The 16,705-nt window shown below is 44.9% G+C and overlaps 2 protein-coding genes and 1 pseudogene across 3 annotated transcripts; 1 reads left to right on the top strand and 2 right to left on the bottom strand.

Moving 5' to 3' along the window:
- Positions 1–708: 708 nt before the first annotated feature.
- Positions 709–3,226, bottom strand: LOC136456967 (MLO-like protein 1). 2 transcript variants are annotated; one of them, XM_066456986.1, is made up of 8 exons: positions 3,022–3,226; positions 2,616–2,690; positions 2,453–2,541; positions 2,288–2,337; positions 2,082–2,122; positions 1,241–1,450; positions 1,092–1,159; positions 709–998 (listed from the first exon to the last, which is right to left on the bottom strand). In XM_066456986.1, the coding sequence occupies exons 1-8, from the start codon at positions 3,034–3,036 to the stop codon at positions 905–907; spliced, it is 642 nt and encodes a 213-aa protein (XP_066313083.1). In that variant the 5' UTR covers positions 3,037–3,226; the 3' UTR covers positions 709–904. The 2 variants fall into 2 exon arrangements, 1 of the variants encoding a protein (XP_066313083.1); XR_010759621.1 differs by having other exon boundaries at positions 763–842; positions 938–1,159.
- A 917-nt stretch (positions 3,227–4,143) lies between these two features.
- On the top strand, positions 4,144–10,670 carry LOC136456966 (serine/threonine-protein kinase rio2-like; annotated as a pseudogene).
- A 1,246-nt stretch (positions 10,671–11,916) lies between these two features.
- Positions 11,917–16,240, bottom strand: LOC136456965 (MLO-like protein 1). The gene is made up of 13 exons (XM_066456985.1): positions 15,889–16,240; positions 15,705–15,762; positions 15,291–15,523; positions 14,569–14,685; positions 14,422–14,476; positions 14,163–14,254; positions 13,757–13,831; positions 13,594–13,682; positions 13,429–13,478; positions 13,223–13,263; positions 12,382–12,591; positions 12,233–12,300; positions 11,917–12,139 (listed from the first exon to the last, which is right to left on the bottom strand). Exons 1-13 carry the CDS (start codon positions 16,018–16,020, stop codon positions 12,046–12,048), a joined length of 1,314 nt encoding a protein of 437 aa, XP_066313082.1. The 5' UTR covers positions 16,021–16,240; the 3' UTR covers positions 11,917–12,045.
- Between the last annotated feature and the right edge of the window lie 465 nt (positions 16,241–16,705).

Raw genomic sequence — 16,705 nt, 5'->3', positions numbered from 1 at the left:
TATACCTTTTGTACACGGTTCTGATGAGATCCTCTCAGTGATGCTTATGGCTACCAACTGAATATCTGAGAATACATGTTTGGGAGCTGCCTAGTCAGCACAACCCGGCTTCCCTGTGTGGTGCTCCATCCCATATTATAAGATGTTTTAACTTTTCTTGATACATTAATTTTACATGTGTCGGGTGCATAGCAAAAGTTATGTCAAAACTTTTTATAATTTGGAATGGGGGGAGTAGTATTTACTTGCTCAGCAGCGTCTGTTTGCTTTTTCATGTTTTCTTCTTCTTCCTTTCACAATGCAATGCAGCCCTGGTAGCGCTCAGGAGTCAGGCCTCAGGGATGTAGTTTCTCCCTTTCTGGCCTTGCGCGCCTGGAGCGCGCGAGGCGTCTCCGATCTGGCCTAAACGAGCACAACACTACAGAATGCTTCCCACTCCATAACACGCCTCAAGCTCAAAGTCAATACAAAAAAAGCATACAAATCATCATACGGAGTATCACACTGCACCATCTGGCTAAATAGCCATACAGCATATGGCTCGCGTACAGAAATACTGCATCTTCTGACGCTCTGCCGGGTGTTTGCTACAGGCTCCTGTTCTGCAGCTCGGCGGCACTGGCTTCACTCCCGTTAGCACCGGCACTGCCTTCTTCAAGAGCGACAGCTCGTCTCATCAGTTCGAGCCTCGCAGATGGATGTGCCGATACCGATTCGGCCGCGCCAATGCTGCCATTGCCATTGTTCTTGAGCGCTTTCCTCTTCTTGGCCTTCTGCGCCCAGCCCACGAGGCTCTGCTGCACGTGCTCATCGAAGATCTCCTTCTTGAAGAAGGTCCCCATCTTTGCAAACAAGAATGATAGTTCAGACCATGTTTCGAATAGCCACAATCCCCAAACGATAGTCAATCACTCATGGAAAGTATAATGGCACGCACCTGCGTGACAATGGCGTACAGAGGCAGGGTGCTGTAGCTGCAGAGGAGCTGGATGATAGCCCTGCAAGGCTAACATCATGAGTCTGAGACACATTGATGGCTCTTGGACTGTTCGAAATGGGATGAGTAGCGAGACAGAAGGTCTGCAAATTACCCCACAACGAGCCTCGGCACAATGAAGGGGACGTGGTCCATGATGCAGGAGTTGAAACCGTAGGTAGTCTGTCAAAGAGAGAGAAAAGAAGTCGCAGTAAGACTTCAATCTTAGTTCCTCAGTAGTTTGTGGAGTTTGGTTGCACTTACAAGAATCCAGAAGAAGAATGCAATCTCAAATGCGTTCTGGAAGAGGATGAAGTGGATCAGGTACAAGACAATTTTTGGTCGTCCAAACCAGAAGTGGTCATCTGACGGATTCACGACCAAGTCGCCCTCTATTGCGGAGTGCTTCTCGGCGACCTCTTGAGCCAACTGAGTTATGACATGCTCTAGCTTGGTGCCAACGGCCAACAGAAGCTGCAAGAAGCAAATAAAGAAGTGCCAGTAAGTTCACAGTCTCGTGTCAAGGGCGAAATTCAGAAGTGATCTGAAATTCCTCAAAAATGGACTTTGCAATCTTCCAATTGGCCCAACGGGCAATTGGGCCCTTGGATCCGCGCCCTGATCGGAGGCGTCCAACCGCTCCATGGTTGGTGGGCCCCCATCGCACAGCGCCATAAAAAAGGAAGGTGGGGGCCGGGGCACAAGGCACGAGGTTCACCTGAGCCGCCAGACGCCCCACCTACATCCTAATCCTAGCCGATCTAGAGAGGGGGCATTGTCAGCGACGGGAAGCTCCACCACCAGCCACCGCCGCCTCTGCACCGCCGCCACCACGACAGCGCCTTCACCGCCGGGCTTCAACGCGCCACCGTCAAGCAACCCCATGGCTAGTTCGTCTTCTACGAAGGTGGCCGATGGTTTGCACCTCCGCAACCCCTCTCTCTCACTCACACACTCTATCTGTTAATCCCGTACTAGTACATGTTCTAGGACTCGCTATTTATCCCAAATGTAAGTACATATGCTAGATCTATGGCTAGTTGATCCTTTAACATTCTATCAGCTAGTTCCCAAGAAACTCATTTAGTTATAAAGAAACACTTACAAGAAGGGGAATGAAAGAGATCCAAAAGTATGTATGCCAACCTGTAGATTTGCAAGAGATATATAAATATATAATCATCAACACGGATGTACTGAAGAGTACTGGTTTACAGCAAATACTAGTAACCTACAGTAAAGAAGCAGTGCTAAAGCAGCTCTGTACAGAATTAGAGGCTTCAATGATTCTTTAAGTGAGATTAAACTCACCATTGATGTTCAGCAACAAGAATACCACAACGAATATCCACAAGTACCAGCTACGAGAGGTAAGAAAAGGCAAGACAGAAAAGCAAGATGGTTAGGTTCACCAATTGTGCTCAACAACTATTGGTACATGAACTGGTAAATGTATGAATTTGCTGATTGGACTACCTTATGCCAACCACCTTCTTAAAGTCAGCCTCCAAAGCTCGCATCATGTATCTGTGGAAATCAAATTTTGGGTTTGCCCTACAATGTGTCTGCAAAGGAAAATTGTCACCTGTTATGATTGAGAAAGGAACAAAAAGTAAGTTTTTTGTTGTGTTATCCTTACTGTGATGAAGCCAAGTCGCATTGTAGTGTAGTCTGATTTAGTGACCGACCCATAAAACTGCTTAACAAAAGAATGCTGAAAGTAAAAGCTTAATGAGTTAGCTAAACTGATACTTGATAATTAGGTACTTAGTAAAAATGAATTAATGATGCAGTTGTAAAAATTTACTCGTCAATCATTCAAATGCATTTTCGGTTTGGAACTATTTCTTAAAACATTGTTAGTAAGTTATCCAATAATCCAATTGATAAGTGGAACTGTGTAAGAGACACAAGTTGGTCAGAAAAGCTGGGTAGCCTAGTCTGTCTAGCCCGAACTAGATTGTATGATGAAAAGGATAGTGCAAGCTTCAGAAATTAATTCAGCTGTAGTTCGGACAGAAGATACACTGGGATCCATTTCTTACCAGCCAGCTCAACATTGTGGAATCTCTGCCAATACCCTTGAAATGTTCCCTGATAAATTCAGATTGATGCACATAGGTCACCTTCCTAGGCCCTGTAGTTCCATAGAATTATACCAAAAAGGGAGCCTTAATGTTTATTCATTAATTAACATGAGCATTAGCTTGTTTATAAAAGGGCAATTGCTACTTGCTACCACCAGACCACAAGTACTCCTATATCAGGATCCAACCCAACCCACATGGCCCCAGAATCAAACACATGCTAAATGATCCAACAAAATTAGTTATTATATAATGTTTGTGCACTACTTATTTCATGTTGAGTTCGCATCAACTAGCCTTACTTTTGCAAGTATTTAACATATTTAACAAGACATTGATGATTATTTCCAAAAGAATTTAGTTATATGATAAAAGAGAATAAGATGAAAACAAACACTAATTATGTTAAATGTCCTCCTGCCGCTAAATTCACAAGTTACAAAGTACAACTATGAATGTATATTGTTCCGTTCACACATTTTACTTGACTGTCTACGCACGAATACTATGAACATAGATTGTATATGCAAATAGAGATCATTGACCAACAATAAATAGTAAATAAAAAAAAGTCTTAGACCATGTTTAATTGTTTATTCCTTGAAAAATAATGTTTAATTGTTTATTGAACTTGAATATGTTAGTGTTTTTTTTCTACCATGGCAACGCACGGGCATATTTGCTAGTACAAAATAAGAAGAGTAATAATAAAAAATGAAAAGAGAGAGAAAGAAAGAAATAAGAAAAAAATATATCAAAACAAACGGGATTAAAAAGAGCGGCCCAGCAGAAGGCCCGTGCGGGCGCGCTCCACCTGGGCTGGACACCCTGGAGGCCCGGACTGGGCTACCGCCGTCCGCTGCATCCGTTCACTTCACCCCGCGTCCGCTCTGTCTCAGTCTCCCTCTCTGCGCCGCTGCCGCCCTACGACAGGTGCCGTGGCCTTTCTGTCTCTTCCCCGGCGACGATCACTCACTAGGTATTTCCACCCCTTCTATTCCCTTCCTGCTGTGCGGAACCTAGCCCAAACCCTACTTAAAGCTATTTGGCTATTTGATGCTCGCTTACTTCGAACTTTTTGCAAAAATCATCGGCTGGTCCGCCACTGGCTGCTGCAGCAGGAGGACACCATGAAGCTTGACGTGAACGCCCTTCGCTACCTCGCCAAGAACGACTTCCGCGTCCTCACCGCCGTCGAGATGGGCATGCGCAACGTAAGATCCCCAATACCCTGCACCTCGACCGCGCATCCGGTTACATATTAAATCTCCGGTTTCCGCGACTTAAGTTAGTTTTTTTGGACTTGTCACAGCACGAGATTGTTCCAGCAGAACTTGTCGACAGGATTGCCGGACTGAAGTAAGATTTTGTTTTTGTTCACATTCCTGCAATCTGTGGCTATGCTGAGGATAGATGCTAATTGGTTGTATATTGTCCAAATTATTTTTTGGGGACTTAATTGCAATTTTAGCATGTTGATGATTGGAGGTAGTACTGGGGTGTTTGGACTTTGCACAGTATGCAATTTCTTTGGTTCTGGTTTGCTATTCCACCTTGTGGTGCACAGAGCAGCATAAAATCTCCATCTTTCCGCTTTTCCTTTCAATAGACAAAAACGAAGATATGTTTTCTATTAGTTTTGTACAAACATCAATATACTGAAAACAATGAATCTGAAAACATGGAGGCTTCGGTGCAGCTAATGTTACTGTTAGTAATGTTTATTGTTGGTTTAACCATTTAAACAAATGTCAAATGAAGCTATTGTTTGCTGAGTGGAAAGAATTTGTACTCCGTCTCAGTGGAATATGTTCTTATGCTTTATGAATTTAGGCATTGAGGCACATACAAAGTGCTGAGTAATCTTTTGAAGAACAAGCTAGTGCATCATGATGCCACTAAATGTGAGTCATTGACAGTTAATCATGATTATAGAATTTTGGGTTGCTAGTGCAGTAGCACTTAGCTCCAAGTCTTTATTGCTTTATTGGTTCCGTTCCATACAGATGATGGATATCGGCTCACCTATCTAGGATATGACTTCCTTGCCATCAAGACTTTGGTTAATCGAGGAGTTTTTGCTTCAGTTGGCCGTCAGATCGGTGTTGGAAAGGAGTCTGGTATGTTGTGCACTTGTGTTCATAGTGTTTGTTCTTTGTTTTAGTAATGTGGCAAAGACACATGAAGTTGTTTCTAATATCTCTGTGATATGCAGATATATTTGAGGTCGCCACAGAGGATGGTACAGTACTCACCATGAAGCTTCATAGGTTGGGCAGGACATCTTTTAGGGCTGTGAAATCTAAGCGTGACTATCTAAGGCACCGAATGAGCTTTAATTGGCTGTACCTCTCACGACTTGCAGCCTTGAAGGAATTTGCCTTTATGAAGGTATTTTTTTCTCATTTTATTTCTTTTAAGTATATCTGAGCTATGTGCGGAGGGTAGCTGGAATGTAGGGTCCCTTACAGGTAAGTTAAGAGAGTTAGTGGACACAGCGGTTAGGAGACATGTAAATATCTTTTGCGTCTAAGAGACTAAATGGAAGGGGTAGAAGGCGAAGGAGGTGGACAATACCGGCTTCAAGCTCTGGTACATAGGGACAACTTCAAATAAAAATGGAGTAGGAGTTTTGATTGATAAGAGCCTCAAGGATGGTGTGGTGGAGGTGAGAAGGCAAGGGGATAGGATCATCTTAGTTAAACTTGTCATTAGTGATATGGTCTTAACGTAATTAGTACGTATGCCCCTCAAGTAGGCCATGATGAGAGTGCTAAACGGCTTTTTTGGAAAGACTTAGATCACTTGGTTAGAGCTGTCCCTAGTAGTGAGAAGCTCTTTATAGGAGGTGATCTTAATGGCCATGTAGGTACATCAAGTGCAGGTTTCGAGGCGGTTTATGGGGGTTTTGGATATGGTAGTAGGAACTAGGAGGGAGAGGAAATCTTAGAATTCGCCATAGCTTTTGATTTGATGATAGCTAACACTTTCTTTCGTAAGAGACAGTCCCATTTAGTGACCTTTAGTAGCGGCCAATACTCCAGTCAAATTGACTTTGTCCTTACAAGAAGGAGGGATAAACGAACATGCGTGGACTGTAAGGTGATACTTGGAAAATGTGTGGCCACTCAACACAAGCTGGTGGTGGCTAACTTCCGCTTTCTGGTGCAAGCTCGTGGGAACAAACAAGGTAAGGTTGCTAGAACGAAGTGGTGGAAATTAGAAGGGGAGGCATCAAGGGTCTTTAAGGAAAAGGTCATTGAAGACGACCCTTGGAATGATGAAGGCAATGCAAACAGCATGTGGGAGAAGATGGCAACATGCGTTCGGAAGGTTGGTTCAGAGGTGCTTGGAGTGACCAAAGGGAGCAGATGCGACTCGAAAGACACTTGGTGGTGGAATGAATATGTAAAAGGCTATTAAGGAAAAGGAGTGCTATAAGCGCTTGTATCATGACAGGTGTGCAAACAACATAGAGAAGCAAAGATGGCAAAGAAGACTGCAAAACGAGCGGTGAGTGAGGCAAAGGGGCGGGCCTATGAGGACATTTACCGACGTTTGAGTACGAAGGAATGAGAGAAGGACATTTATAGGATGGCTAGGGCTCGCGATATGAAGACAAGGGACTTCAACCAAGTCAAGTGCATAAAGGATAAGAGAGAGCAACTTTTGGTGAAGGAGGATGAGATCAGACATAGATGACAAGAGTATTTTGATAAATTGTTCAATGGTGAGAACGAGAACACCACCGTTCAGCTGGACGACTCGTTTGATGACACTAACATGCGCTTTGTGCGGAGGATTCAAGAATCGGATGTCAGAAAAGCTTTGAAAAAGGATGAAAGGGGGCAAAGCGATGGGCCCTGATGGTATCCCAATCAAGATGTAGAGATGTCTCTGGGATATAGCTATAATATGGCTAATCAAAATATTCAACAATATCTTTCGATAGAACCAGATGCCTGAGAAGTGGATAAGAAGCATATTGGTACCAATCTACAAGAACAAGGGAGATATCCAAAGTTGTATTAATTATCGTGGAATTAAGTTAATGAACCACACTATGAAGTTATGGGAGAGAGTCATCGAGCAGCGTCTGCGAGGAACGACGCAGATATCAACAAACCAATTTGGTTTCATGCCCGGAAGGTCAACCACAGAAGCAATCTTCTTAATAAGACAGGTTATGGAGCGGTTTAGAGAGCAGAAGAAGGATCTCCACTTAGTTTTCATTGACTTAGAGAAGGCTTATGACAAGATATCAAGAAATGTTATGTGGTGATCTTTGGACAAACATAAAGTCCCATCAAAGTACGTGACCCTCATCAAGGACATGTACAACAATGTTGTGGCTAGTGTTCGAACAAACGATGGTAACACATATTACTTCCCGATTAAAATTGGACTTCATCAAGGGTCAACCTTAAGCCCGTATCTCTTTGCCTTGGTAATGGATGAGGTTACCAGGAACATACAAGGTGATATCCCTTGGTGTATGTTGTTCGCTGATGATGTAGTGTTAGTGGACGAAAGTCAGGCGGGAGTAAATAGAAAACTAGAGTTATGGCGGCAGACTCTTGAGTCTAAAGGTTTTAGATTGAGCAGAACTAAAACCGAATACATGAGATGCGACTTTGGCGGAGTTGTACAGGAGGAGGGAGATGTGAGTTTGGAAGGTCAAGTAGTGCCTAAGAAGGATACCTTTCGGTATCTGGGATCGATGCTACAGATGGATAGAGATATTGATGCGGACGTTAGCCATAAAATCAAAATAGGGTGGATCAAATGGCGACAAGCTTCTGGCATTCTCTGTGACAAGAGGGTACCACAAAAGCTAAAAGGCAAGTTCTATAGAACGACGATTAGACCGGCTATGTTGTATGGAGTAGAATGTTGGCCTACAAAGTTTCGACATGTTCAACAACTGAGTGTTGCAGAAATGCGTATGTTGCGATGGATTTACGGTCACACAAGAATGGACCGAGTTCGGAACGATGATATACGTGATCGCCTAGAGGTAGCACCAATTGAAGAAAACCTTGTCCAACATCGGTTGAGGTGGTTTGACCATGTCCAAAGGAGACCTCCAGAGGCACCAGTGCATTGTGGAGTCCTAAGCCAAGCTAATAATACAAGGAGAGGTAGAGGAAGACCGAAATTGACATGGGGGGAGGCAATAAAAAGATATTTGAAAGCTTGGGATATACCTGGAGATCTATGTTTGAATAGGAGTACTTGGAAAGCAGCTATTGAAGTGCCTGAACCGTGACTTGGGGCTCTTGGTGGGTTTCAACTCTAGCCTATCCCAAGTTGCTTGGGACTGAAAGGCTATGTTGTTGTTGTTGTATATCTGAGCTATGTGCTCTTTTCATTTTCCTTTTTGTTTGGTTAATCCTTGACTGCTTATATCTCCAGGCTTTAGGGGACCATGGTTTCCCTGTTCCAACTGCTGTGGATTGCAACCGGCATTGTGTGATCATGTCACTTGTGCAGGGATATCCTCTGTAAGCATATATTTGTCAACTGTGGATTCATATTAGTTGAATAGTATGTTCTCTCAAGCAGATCCTGATACAAGTTGCTTTATGCTCTGTAGTGCTCAAGTGAAAGAGTTACAAAATCCAGATGATGTTTTTTGACACAATTCTTGGTCTTATCGTTCGTTTGGCAGAGCATGGATTGATACATTGTGACTTTAACGAGTTCAATATCATGGCATCTCTTCTTTTTCCTTTCTTTGTTTGTGTTGATTTATAAGTTTTATATCCTTCGTATAAGTAAAACTTCTCTGGATAAGATAATATGGAACAAGACTTTTTTGTGGCAAACACATGAACTGGATACATTTGTATGAATAATTTCTAGGTGCAGCTTGCCAGCGCTTAGTTTTGTGATATAGTAATACAATTCAACTACATATGGTAATGTTTTTTATTTGTCAGTGTATAGTTAAATTCGTTGATGCCAATGTCTTGCAGATTGACGATGATGAAAAAATTACGGTTATTGACTTTCCACAGATGGTATCTGTTTCTCATCGTAATGCCTAAATGTATGTAGCTTACTCAGATAACTAATGTGACAGTGTCATGTATGTTTTTTAAGAAAAATGATTTTGGTTTTGCAGTTTTTTTGACCGAGACATTGAATGTATCTACAAGTTCTTTAACAAAAGGTTTATAATATATGCAAAAAAGCTTCAAATCAGCCTAATTCGGTAGAATCCTTTTTCTTATTGAGATTTCCTTTCTTCCTGTTAGGTTCAATCTGACGTCAGAGAAAAATGAAGAACAAGCTGGATCTGAAAGCGATGATGAAGGGAACAGCAGACCTTCCTTTCTGTCTGTGAAAAAGGCTGTTGGTTCCTTGGACAAGGAACTAGCTGCCAGTGGATTTACCAGGAAAGAGCAAGTGGAGATGGAGAAGGTAGGTCAGATGTTTCTGCAAACTTGTTATTCTTTTTTTTTTTTTTGGTGACTTTGCAAACTTGTTATTCATGCATACATTTATAGATTGTTTTCTGGCTAAGCTCTCTGATACTTTTTTTTTTTGGGTTTGGACATGTGCAACGGAGACCTCCAGATGCACCGGTGCGTAGTGGAATCCTAAGTCAGGATAGTAACGTGAAGAGAGGCAGAGGAAGACCGAAGTTGACTTGGGTAGAGGCAATAAAAGGAGACTTGAAAGGATGGAATATACCTAAAGACTTAGCCTTAGATAGGAGTGCTTGGAAGACAGCTATTCACGTGCCTGAACCTTGATTGTTTCTGTTGGGTTTCAACTCTAGCCTACCCCAACTTGTTTGGGACTTAAAGGCTTTGTTGTTGTTGTTGTTGTTGTTGTTGTTTCTTACAGTACATTGAGGAAGATGCTGAAGGGCATGATTCCAGGTCAGATGATGACGACGACGAGGAGGAGGTCGGTGATGCTGTGCCTTTGGTTTCCTTGAAGATAGACCACGTACGTCTGCCTAGCAAGTTAATTTGAATATGTGCAGACTGTACCGGTAGTCAGGCTAGTCTCTGGTCTAGTTAGAAGACACTGTTATTGAAGTATATTTTGGCTGTGTCTCTCAGGATGGTTCTGATGAGCCTGATTGTAATCTTGCCTCAAGGGATTCAGATGTGCCTGGAACTTTCTCTGAAGAGGTTAGTCATCTATCCATCAGAGTGAATAAGCAAACTTTTAATTGCATTTTTCTTACATTTTTTCACTGCACAGCATGGAACAAGTTGTAGCAGTGGGACCAGATTGGAAACTCCCTCAGGTGGCAGTGGAGATGCTATGAAACCGCTTGAATCTGGGGCAAGGTGCTTTCCCAGGAAGATGACGATAACGATGACGACTCATCAGAAGATGCTGATGAAGAAGAAGTGAGCTCACGAAACAATTGAACAAGCAAAGGAAAAAGGCAATAGCAGCTGTCCATGGGCGGAGAAGGCCAGTGTCATCCAGGAATGCCTACAAGGACAAGGGTAAGGACAAGGCTCTGAACGTCCTCATAATTTACAGATATAGTTTTTTAAGGAGAAAAAACAACATCGAAGGATTGCCCCAGCATTAGGGCGAGAAGTGGCAGAACCACATACAACAACACAGCACTACCACCACCGAGACACATGAACTCTACGACGATGCCTCCAAGGAGGTGAACAACGCCGCAACGTAGTCATCGTCACCCAAGAAGCTTGGCAGGGCTTTCGCCCGAGTCATGTGCCAGTGCTGAGCGGGTCGAACCAGGAGACTGCAGTAAGAGCTGAGGTTCTTCAATGACGCCTTCAGGAAGGAGATCTCGTCACTGGCTCAGATCCATCTGAGCTAGGCTTTCGCCTAGAGCCTTTCAAGTGATCCCGTTGACTCGCCCAAAAGGCGGTGAGATGCACGCCGGCATGGACGCGGAGGGAGGGGTGAGGCCGGTTGCCGCCACACCTCACGGAGCCAAAGCCGGACTCGCCCGCGACAATGGGAGGCACGCACCGGCTGCGTCCACATCTGGACGGAGGAGGGGGGCCGGGGTGCTTGCCAGCCGCCACCACACCTCGCAGAGCCGTTATCGGACTCGCCCGCGAAAGTGGGAGGCGCGCACTGGCAAGCGATCACGCCAAGATCCTCTCAGTGATGCTTATGGCTACCAACTGAATATCTGAGAATACATGTTTGGGAGCTGCCTAGTCAGCACAACCCGGCTTCCCTGTGTGGTACTCCATCCCATATTATAAGATGTTTTAACTTTTCTTGATACATTAATTTTACATGTGTTCGGGTGCATAGCAAAAGTTATGTCAAAACTTTTTATAATTTGGAATGGGGGGAGTAGTATTTACTTGCTCAGCAGCGTCTGTTTGCTTTTTCATGTTTTTTCTTCTTCCTTTCACAATGCAATGCAGCCCTGGTAGCGCTCAGGAGTCAGGCCTCAGGGATGTAGTTTCTCCCTTTCTGGCCTTGCGCGCCTGGAGCGCGCGAGGCGTCTCCGATCTGGCCTAAACGAGCACAACACTACAGAATGCTTCCCACTCCATAACACGCCTCAAGCTCAAAGTCAATACAAAAAAAACATACAAATCATCATACGGAGTATCACACTGCACCATCTGGCTAAATAGCCATACAGCATATGGCTCGCGTACAGAAATACTGCATCTTCTGACGCTCTGCCGGGTGTTTGCTACAGGCTCCTGTTCTGCAGCTCGGCGGCACTGGCTTCACTCCCGTTAGCACCGGCACTGCCTTCTTCAAGAGCGACAGCTCGTCTCATCAGTTCGAGCCTCGCAGATGGATGTGCCGATACCGATTCGGCCGCGCCAATGCTGCCATTGCCATTGTTCTTGAGCGCTTTCCTCTTCTTGGCCTTCTGCGCCCAGCCCACGAGGCTCTGCTGCACGTGCTCATCGAAGATCTCCTTCTTGAAGAAGGTCCCCATCTTTGCAAACAAGAATGATAGTTCAGACCATGTTTCGAATAGCCACAATCCCCAAACGATAGTCAATCACTCATGGAAAGTATAATGGCACGCACCTGCGTGACAATGGCGTACAGAGGCAGGGTGCTGTAGCTGCAGAGGAGCTGGATGATAGCCCTGCAAGGCTAACATCATGAGTCTGAGACACATTGATGGCTCTTGGACTGTTCGAAATGGGATGAGTAGCGAGACAGAAGGTCTGCAAATTACCCCACAACGAGCCTCGGCACAATGAAGGGGACGTGGTCCATGATGCAGGAGTTGAAACCGTAGGTAGTCTGTCAAAGAGAGAGAAAAGAAGTCGCAGTAAGACTTCAATCTTAGTTCCTCAGTAGTTTGTGGAGTTTGGTTGCACTTACAAGAATCCAGAAGAAGAATGCAATCTCAAATGCGTTCTGGAAGAGGATGAAGTGGATCAGGTACAAGACAATTTTTGGTCGTCCAAACCAGAAGTGGTCATCTGACGGATTCACGACCAAGTCGCCCTCTATTGCGGAGTGCTTCTCGGCGACCTCTTGAGCCAACTGAGTTATGACATGCTCTAGCTTGGTGCCAACGGCCAACAGAAGCTGCAAGAAGCAAATAAAGAAGTGCCAGTAAGTTCACAGTCTCGTGTCAAGGGCGAAATTCAGAAGTGATCTGAAATTCCTCAAAAATGGACTTTGCAATCTTCCAATTGGCCCAACGGGCAATTGGGCCCTTGGATCCGCGCCCTGATCGGAGGCGTCCAACCGCTCCATGGTTGGTGGGCCCCCATCGCACAGCGCCATAAAAAAGGAAGGTGGGGGCCGGGGCACAAGGCACGAGGTTCACCTGAGCCGCCAGACGCCCCACCTACATCCTAATCCTAGCCGATCTAGAGAGGGGGCATTGTCAGCGACGGGAAGCTCCACCACCAGCCACCGCCGCCTCTGCACCGCCGCCACCACGACAGCGCCTTCACCGCCGGGCTTCAACGCGCCACCGTCAAGCAACCCCATGGCTAGTTCGTCTTCTACGAAGGTGGCCGATGGTTTGCACCTCCGCAACCCCTCTCTCTCACTCACACACTCTATCTGTTAATCCCGTACTAGTACATGTTCTAGGACTCGCTATTTATCCCAAATGTAAGTACATATGCTAGATCTATGGCTAGTTGATCCTTTAACATTCTATCAGCTAGTTCCCAAGAAACTCATTTAGTTATAAAGAAACACTTACAAGAAGGGGAATGAAAGAGATCCAAAAGTATGTATGCCAACCTGTAGATTTGCAAGAGATATATAAATATATAATCATCAACACGGATGTACTGAAGAGTACTGGTTTACAGCAAATACTAGTAACCTACAGTAAAGAAGCAGTGCTAAAGCAGCTCTGTACAGAATTAGAGGCTTCAATGATTCTTTAAGTGAGATTAAACTCACCATTGATGTTCAGCAACAAGAATACCACAACGAATATCCACAAGTACCAGCTACGAGAGGTAAGAAAAGGCAAGACAGAAAAGCAAGATGGTTAGGTTCACCAATTGTGCTCAACAACTATTGGTACATGAACTGGTAAATGTATGAATTTGCTGATTGGACTACCTTATGCCAACCACCTTCTTAAAGTCAGCCTCCAAAGCTCGCATCATGTATCTGTGGAAATCAAATTTTGGGTTTGCCCTACAATGTGTCTGCAAAGGAAAATTGTCACCTGTTATGATTGAGAAAGGAACAAAAAGTAAGTTTTTTGTTGTGTTATCCTTACTGTGATGAAGCCAAGTCGCATTGTAGTGTAGTCTGATTTAGTGACCGACCCATAAAACTGCTTAACAAAAGAATGCTGAAAGTAAAAGCTTAATGAGTTAGCTAAACTGATACTTGATAATTAGGTACTTAGTAAAAATGAATTAATGATGCAGTTGTAAAAATTTACTCGTCAATCATTCAAATGCATTTTCGGTTTGGAACTATTTCTTAAAACATTGTTAGTAAGTTATCCAATAATCCAATTGATAAGTGGAACTGTGTAAGAGACACAAGTTGGTCAGAAAAGCTGGGTAGCCTAGTCTGTCTAGCCCGAACTAGATTGTATGATGAAAAGGATAGTGCAAGCTTCAGAAATTAATTCAGCTGTAGTTCGGACAGAAGATACACTGGGATCCATTTCTTACCAGCCAGCTCAACATTGTGGAATCTCTGCCAATACCCTTGAAATGTTCCCTGATAAATTCAGATTGATGCACATAGGTCACCTTCCTAGGCCCTGTAGTTCCATAGAATTATACCAAAAAGGGAGCCTTAATGTTTATTCATTAATTAACATGAGCATTAGCTTGTTTATAAAAGGGCAATTGCTACTTGCTACCACCAGACCACAAGTACTCCTATATCATTTGAACAAAACATGAGCAGCAAACAAGACACTACTACCATTTTCTGTAGCACCCTTCTGAATTTCACCCTCCCAGTGTTTCCATTGACGAATCTGAGTAACAAGATGGAACTAATTAAAGTTAAAATTATATGAAACTAAGATTAATCTACGCACGAATGAATGAAATGTCATCGATACTTTACCCTTGCGCCTCCTAAAAGCATAGTCAAAACACAGAAAATCACGTGTGCAATGGCCAGAATGAAAATGAAGATATGCAACTGATGTAGTGCTTCAACTGACAACAAAGGAACTTCTCCCTGTGGACAAATATGCTGGAGTTAGAACTAAAATCATGGTTGCCTTGAAACCTTAACTCTCTTGCTCCATAATGTCACACATTTTCAGATTTTGAAAGAAAAGTCTCAATCTTGTAGTTGTAGAGACAAGTATTTGTGTTCCCTATACTATCAACATCCATCCAGCAAGGCAAACACAACTAATATCACAACGGAATACAGGACAGCCAATACCAGTAGCTAGGACATGAAATAAGTTGCTATTTTTCGAATGGTAACCTGTAAGAACATGCTACTACTTGCACTAATCGGCCGTCCTTTTTGGCTACTTTAGGCTAAAAACAGTACTGCGGAGTAGTAATTCTCATTGGATACTACTAGTAGCAAATAGAACTGCACCTGGGGAATTGGGGAAACCCACAACGTGTTCACCTTGTCTAAAATGGCAATTGGGAAAATAAAGAAAGACCCCCCATGTGCTATGTCAAGTTCCCGACTAGCGACATACTACATCAAGCACGAGGCATACATACATATTACAATATTAATGATTGGAAGCATAGTCTGTTATAATGATAACAAGCATCAGATAGACCAACAAGTGCAGGTGTAATTCGTCCACCGACCTTCTTTTGGCAATGCTGGGCCATGGGCCCGCCCTCGGCAAGCAGACGCCGGCGGTTGAGGCCTAAGATTCCGGCAGCAAGTCCATGCGCCTCCGTGGGGCTCAGCTCGGCCTGCTCCTTGGCGTTACGGCATGGGAGCATGTAGATGCTCCACTCCTGTGGAATGCACGTCCTCTGCATCACTCCTTGGAACACCGTCAGCAGCAGGGAGACGAACCCCAGAAGCATCAGCTCTGCAAAATTGAAAATAGCATCGGATATATATTATTGAGGAACGTCGAAGAACTCTACTAAGTCACTGAAGATGAACAAAGCTCCCCCTTTTCTGACAGTGGTAGGAGCGCATAAACCTCAGCTTCTGCAGAACATCACCTGAAAATGGCTGAACGACAGAGAACGAAAACAGATCGATACCTTCTTTGACCTTGAGGAGAGCCTCGAAGAGCGCCTTCTGGTTCTTCGCCTTGAACGTCTGCCAGCCAGCCATCGCAGTGGACAGAGACAGACACCACCAAGGTGCGGCATTAAATTCAGAAGGGAGACGAGGAGCGAGGCGTTTCGATGCTCAGGAACATAAGGAAGCATCAAAATCGGTTACCTTGCCGAGGTAATGCAGGCACCTCTCGGCGGCGAGGGAGATGACCACGATGAGGGAGCAGACCGCCGCCACGATCCACGTCGGCGTGAACTCCAGCGCCGTCGACTCCGATTCCCCGCCGCCATCCGCCATTCCCCTCCTCTCGCCCGGTCGCCCCGGCACCTCACCACGGGCACGGTGTCCTGCCTGCAGGTGCGCAGAGCGGCGCGACACGGCTCCGCGCAGCAGTGGTGTGGAGTGGAGTGGTTCGCCTGGAACCCCGGGAGGCAGTGAGGTTTGGTTTGGTTTGCTCTGCTCTGAGCGCGGCGCGTTTTCTTGTCGCTGGCCCAATGTACGACGGTTCGAAATAACGCGGAACGCTTTAATGTTGCACTAACTAGGCCGGGCAGAGGCTGGCCTGGCGCGCGCGCGGTACCGTCACGGCGGCTGCGGAAGCACGGCGGGCGTCCGTCCGCTGGCACGGGCACCGGCAGTGTCAGCGGCGGATGGATGGAACGGAGGCCGCCCAACAGCTCGACGCTAGTAGCACGGGCCCGAGTCGTTGTGAAAGATGACCACGGCTCCTGTTTTTGGTGGCGCCATGGCGTGTCCCGTTGCTGTTTTCCATGGCTACTCCCTGCTCACGCACAGGCGACAAGACCCAACGGGGGCGTCGGTGAAGTGAAGAGCTGGCGATTTTTTTTAATTTTAACCTTTTTTCGAAACTAATTTTAAATCTAACACGTCTGATATTTTTTTTTTTAAAACTAACATTTTTGGCCGCGCCTATTGCCCCGGCGCGGTCAAATATCTGTGCCGCGCCATGCATGGTGGCGCG

Source organism: Miscanthus floridulus, chromosome 6, assembly GCF_019320115.1.
Source record: "Miscanthus floridulus cultivar M001 chromosome 6, ASM1932011v1, whole genome shotgun sequence".
NCBI lineage: Eukaryota > Viridiplantae > Streptophyta > Magnoliopsida > Poales > Poaceae > Miscanthus > Miscanthus floridulus.
Note: the sequence above shows the minus strand (reverse complement) of the source record. Positions and strands in the feature narration are given on the sequence as shown.

Excerpts from the sequence above, each read along its gene's own strand:
- LOC136456967 (XM_066456986.1), bottom strand. Across the intron at positions 1,160-1,240 it reads CATTCTTCTTCTGGATTCTT|ACTACCTACGGTTTCAACTC; the intron begins GTAAGTGCAACC and ends TCTCTTTGACAG. Across the intron at positions 999-1,091 it reads GTGCCGAGGCTCGTTGTGGG|GGCTATCATCCAGCTCCTCT; the intron begins GTAATTTGCAGA and ends TTAGCCTTGCAG.
- LOC136456965 (XM_066456985.1), bottom strand. The coding sequence starts at position 16,020 with ATGGCGGATGGCGGCGGGGAATCGGAGTCGACGGCGCTGGAGTTCACG. Across the intron at positions 13,832-14,162 it reads CCACAATGTTGAGCTGGCTG|CATTCTTTTGTTAAGCAGTT; the intron begins GTAAGAAATGGA and ends TTTTACTTTCAG. Across the intron at positions 13,479-13,593 it reads AAGAAGGTGGTTGGCATAAG|CTGGTACTTGTGGATATTCG; the intron begins GTAGTCCAATCA and ends TACCTCTCGTAG.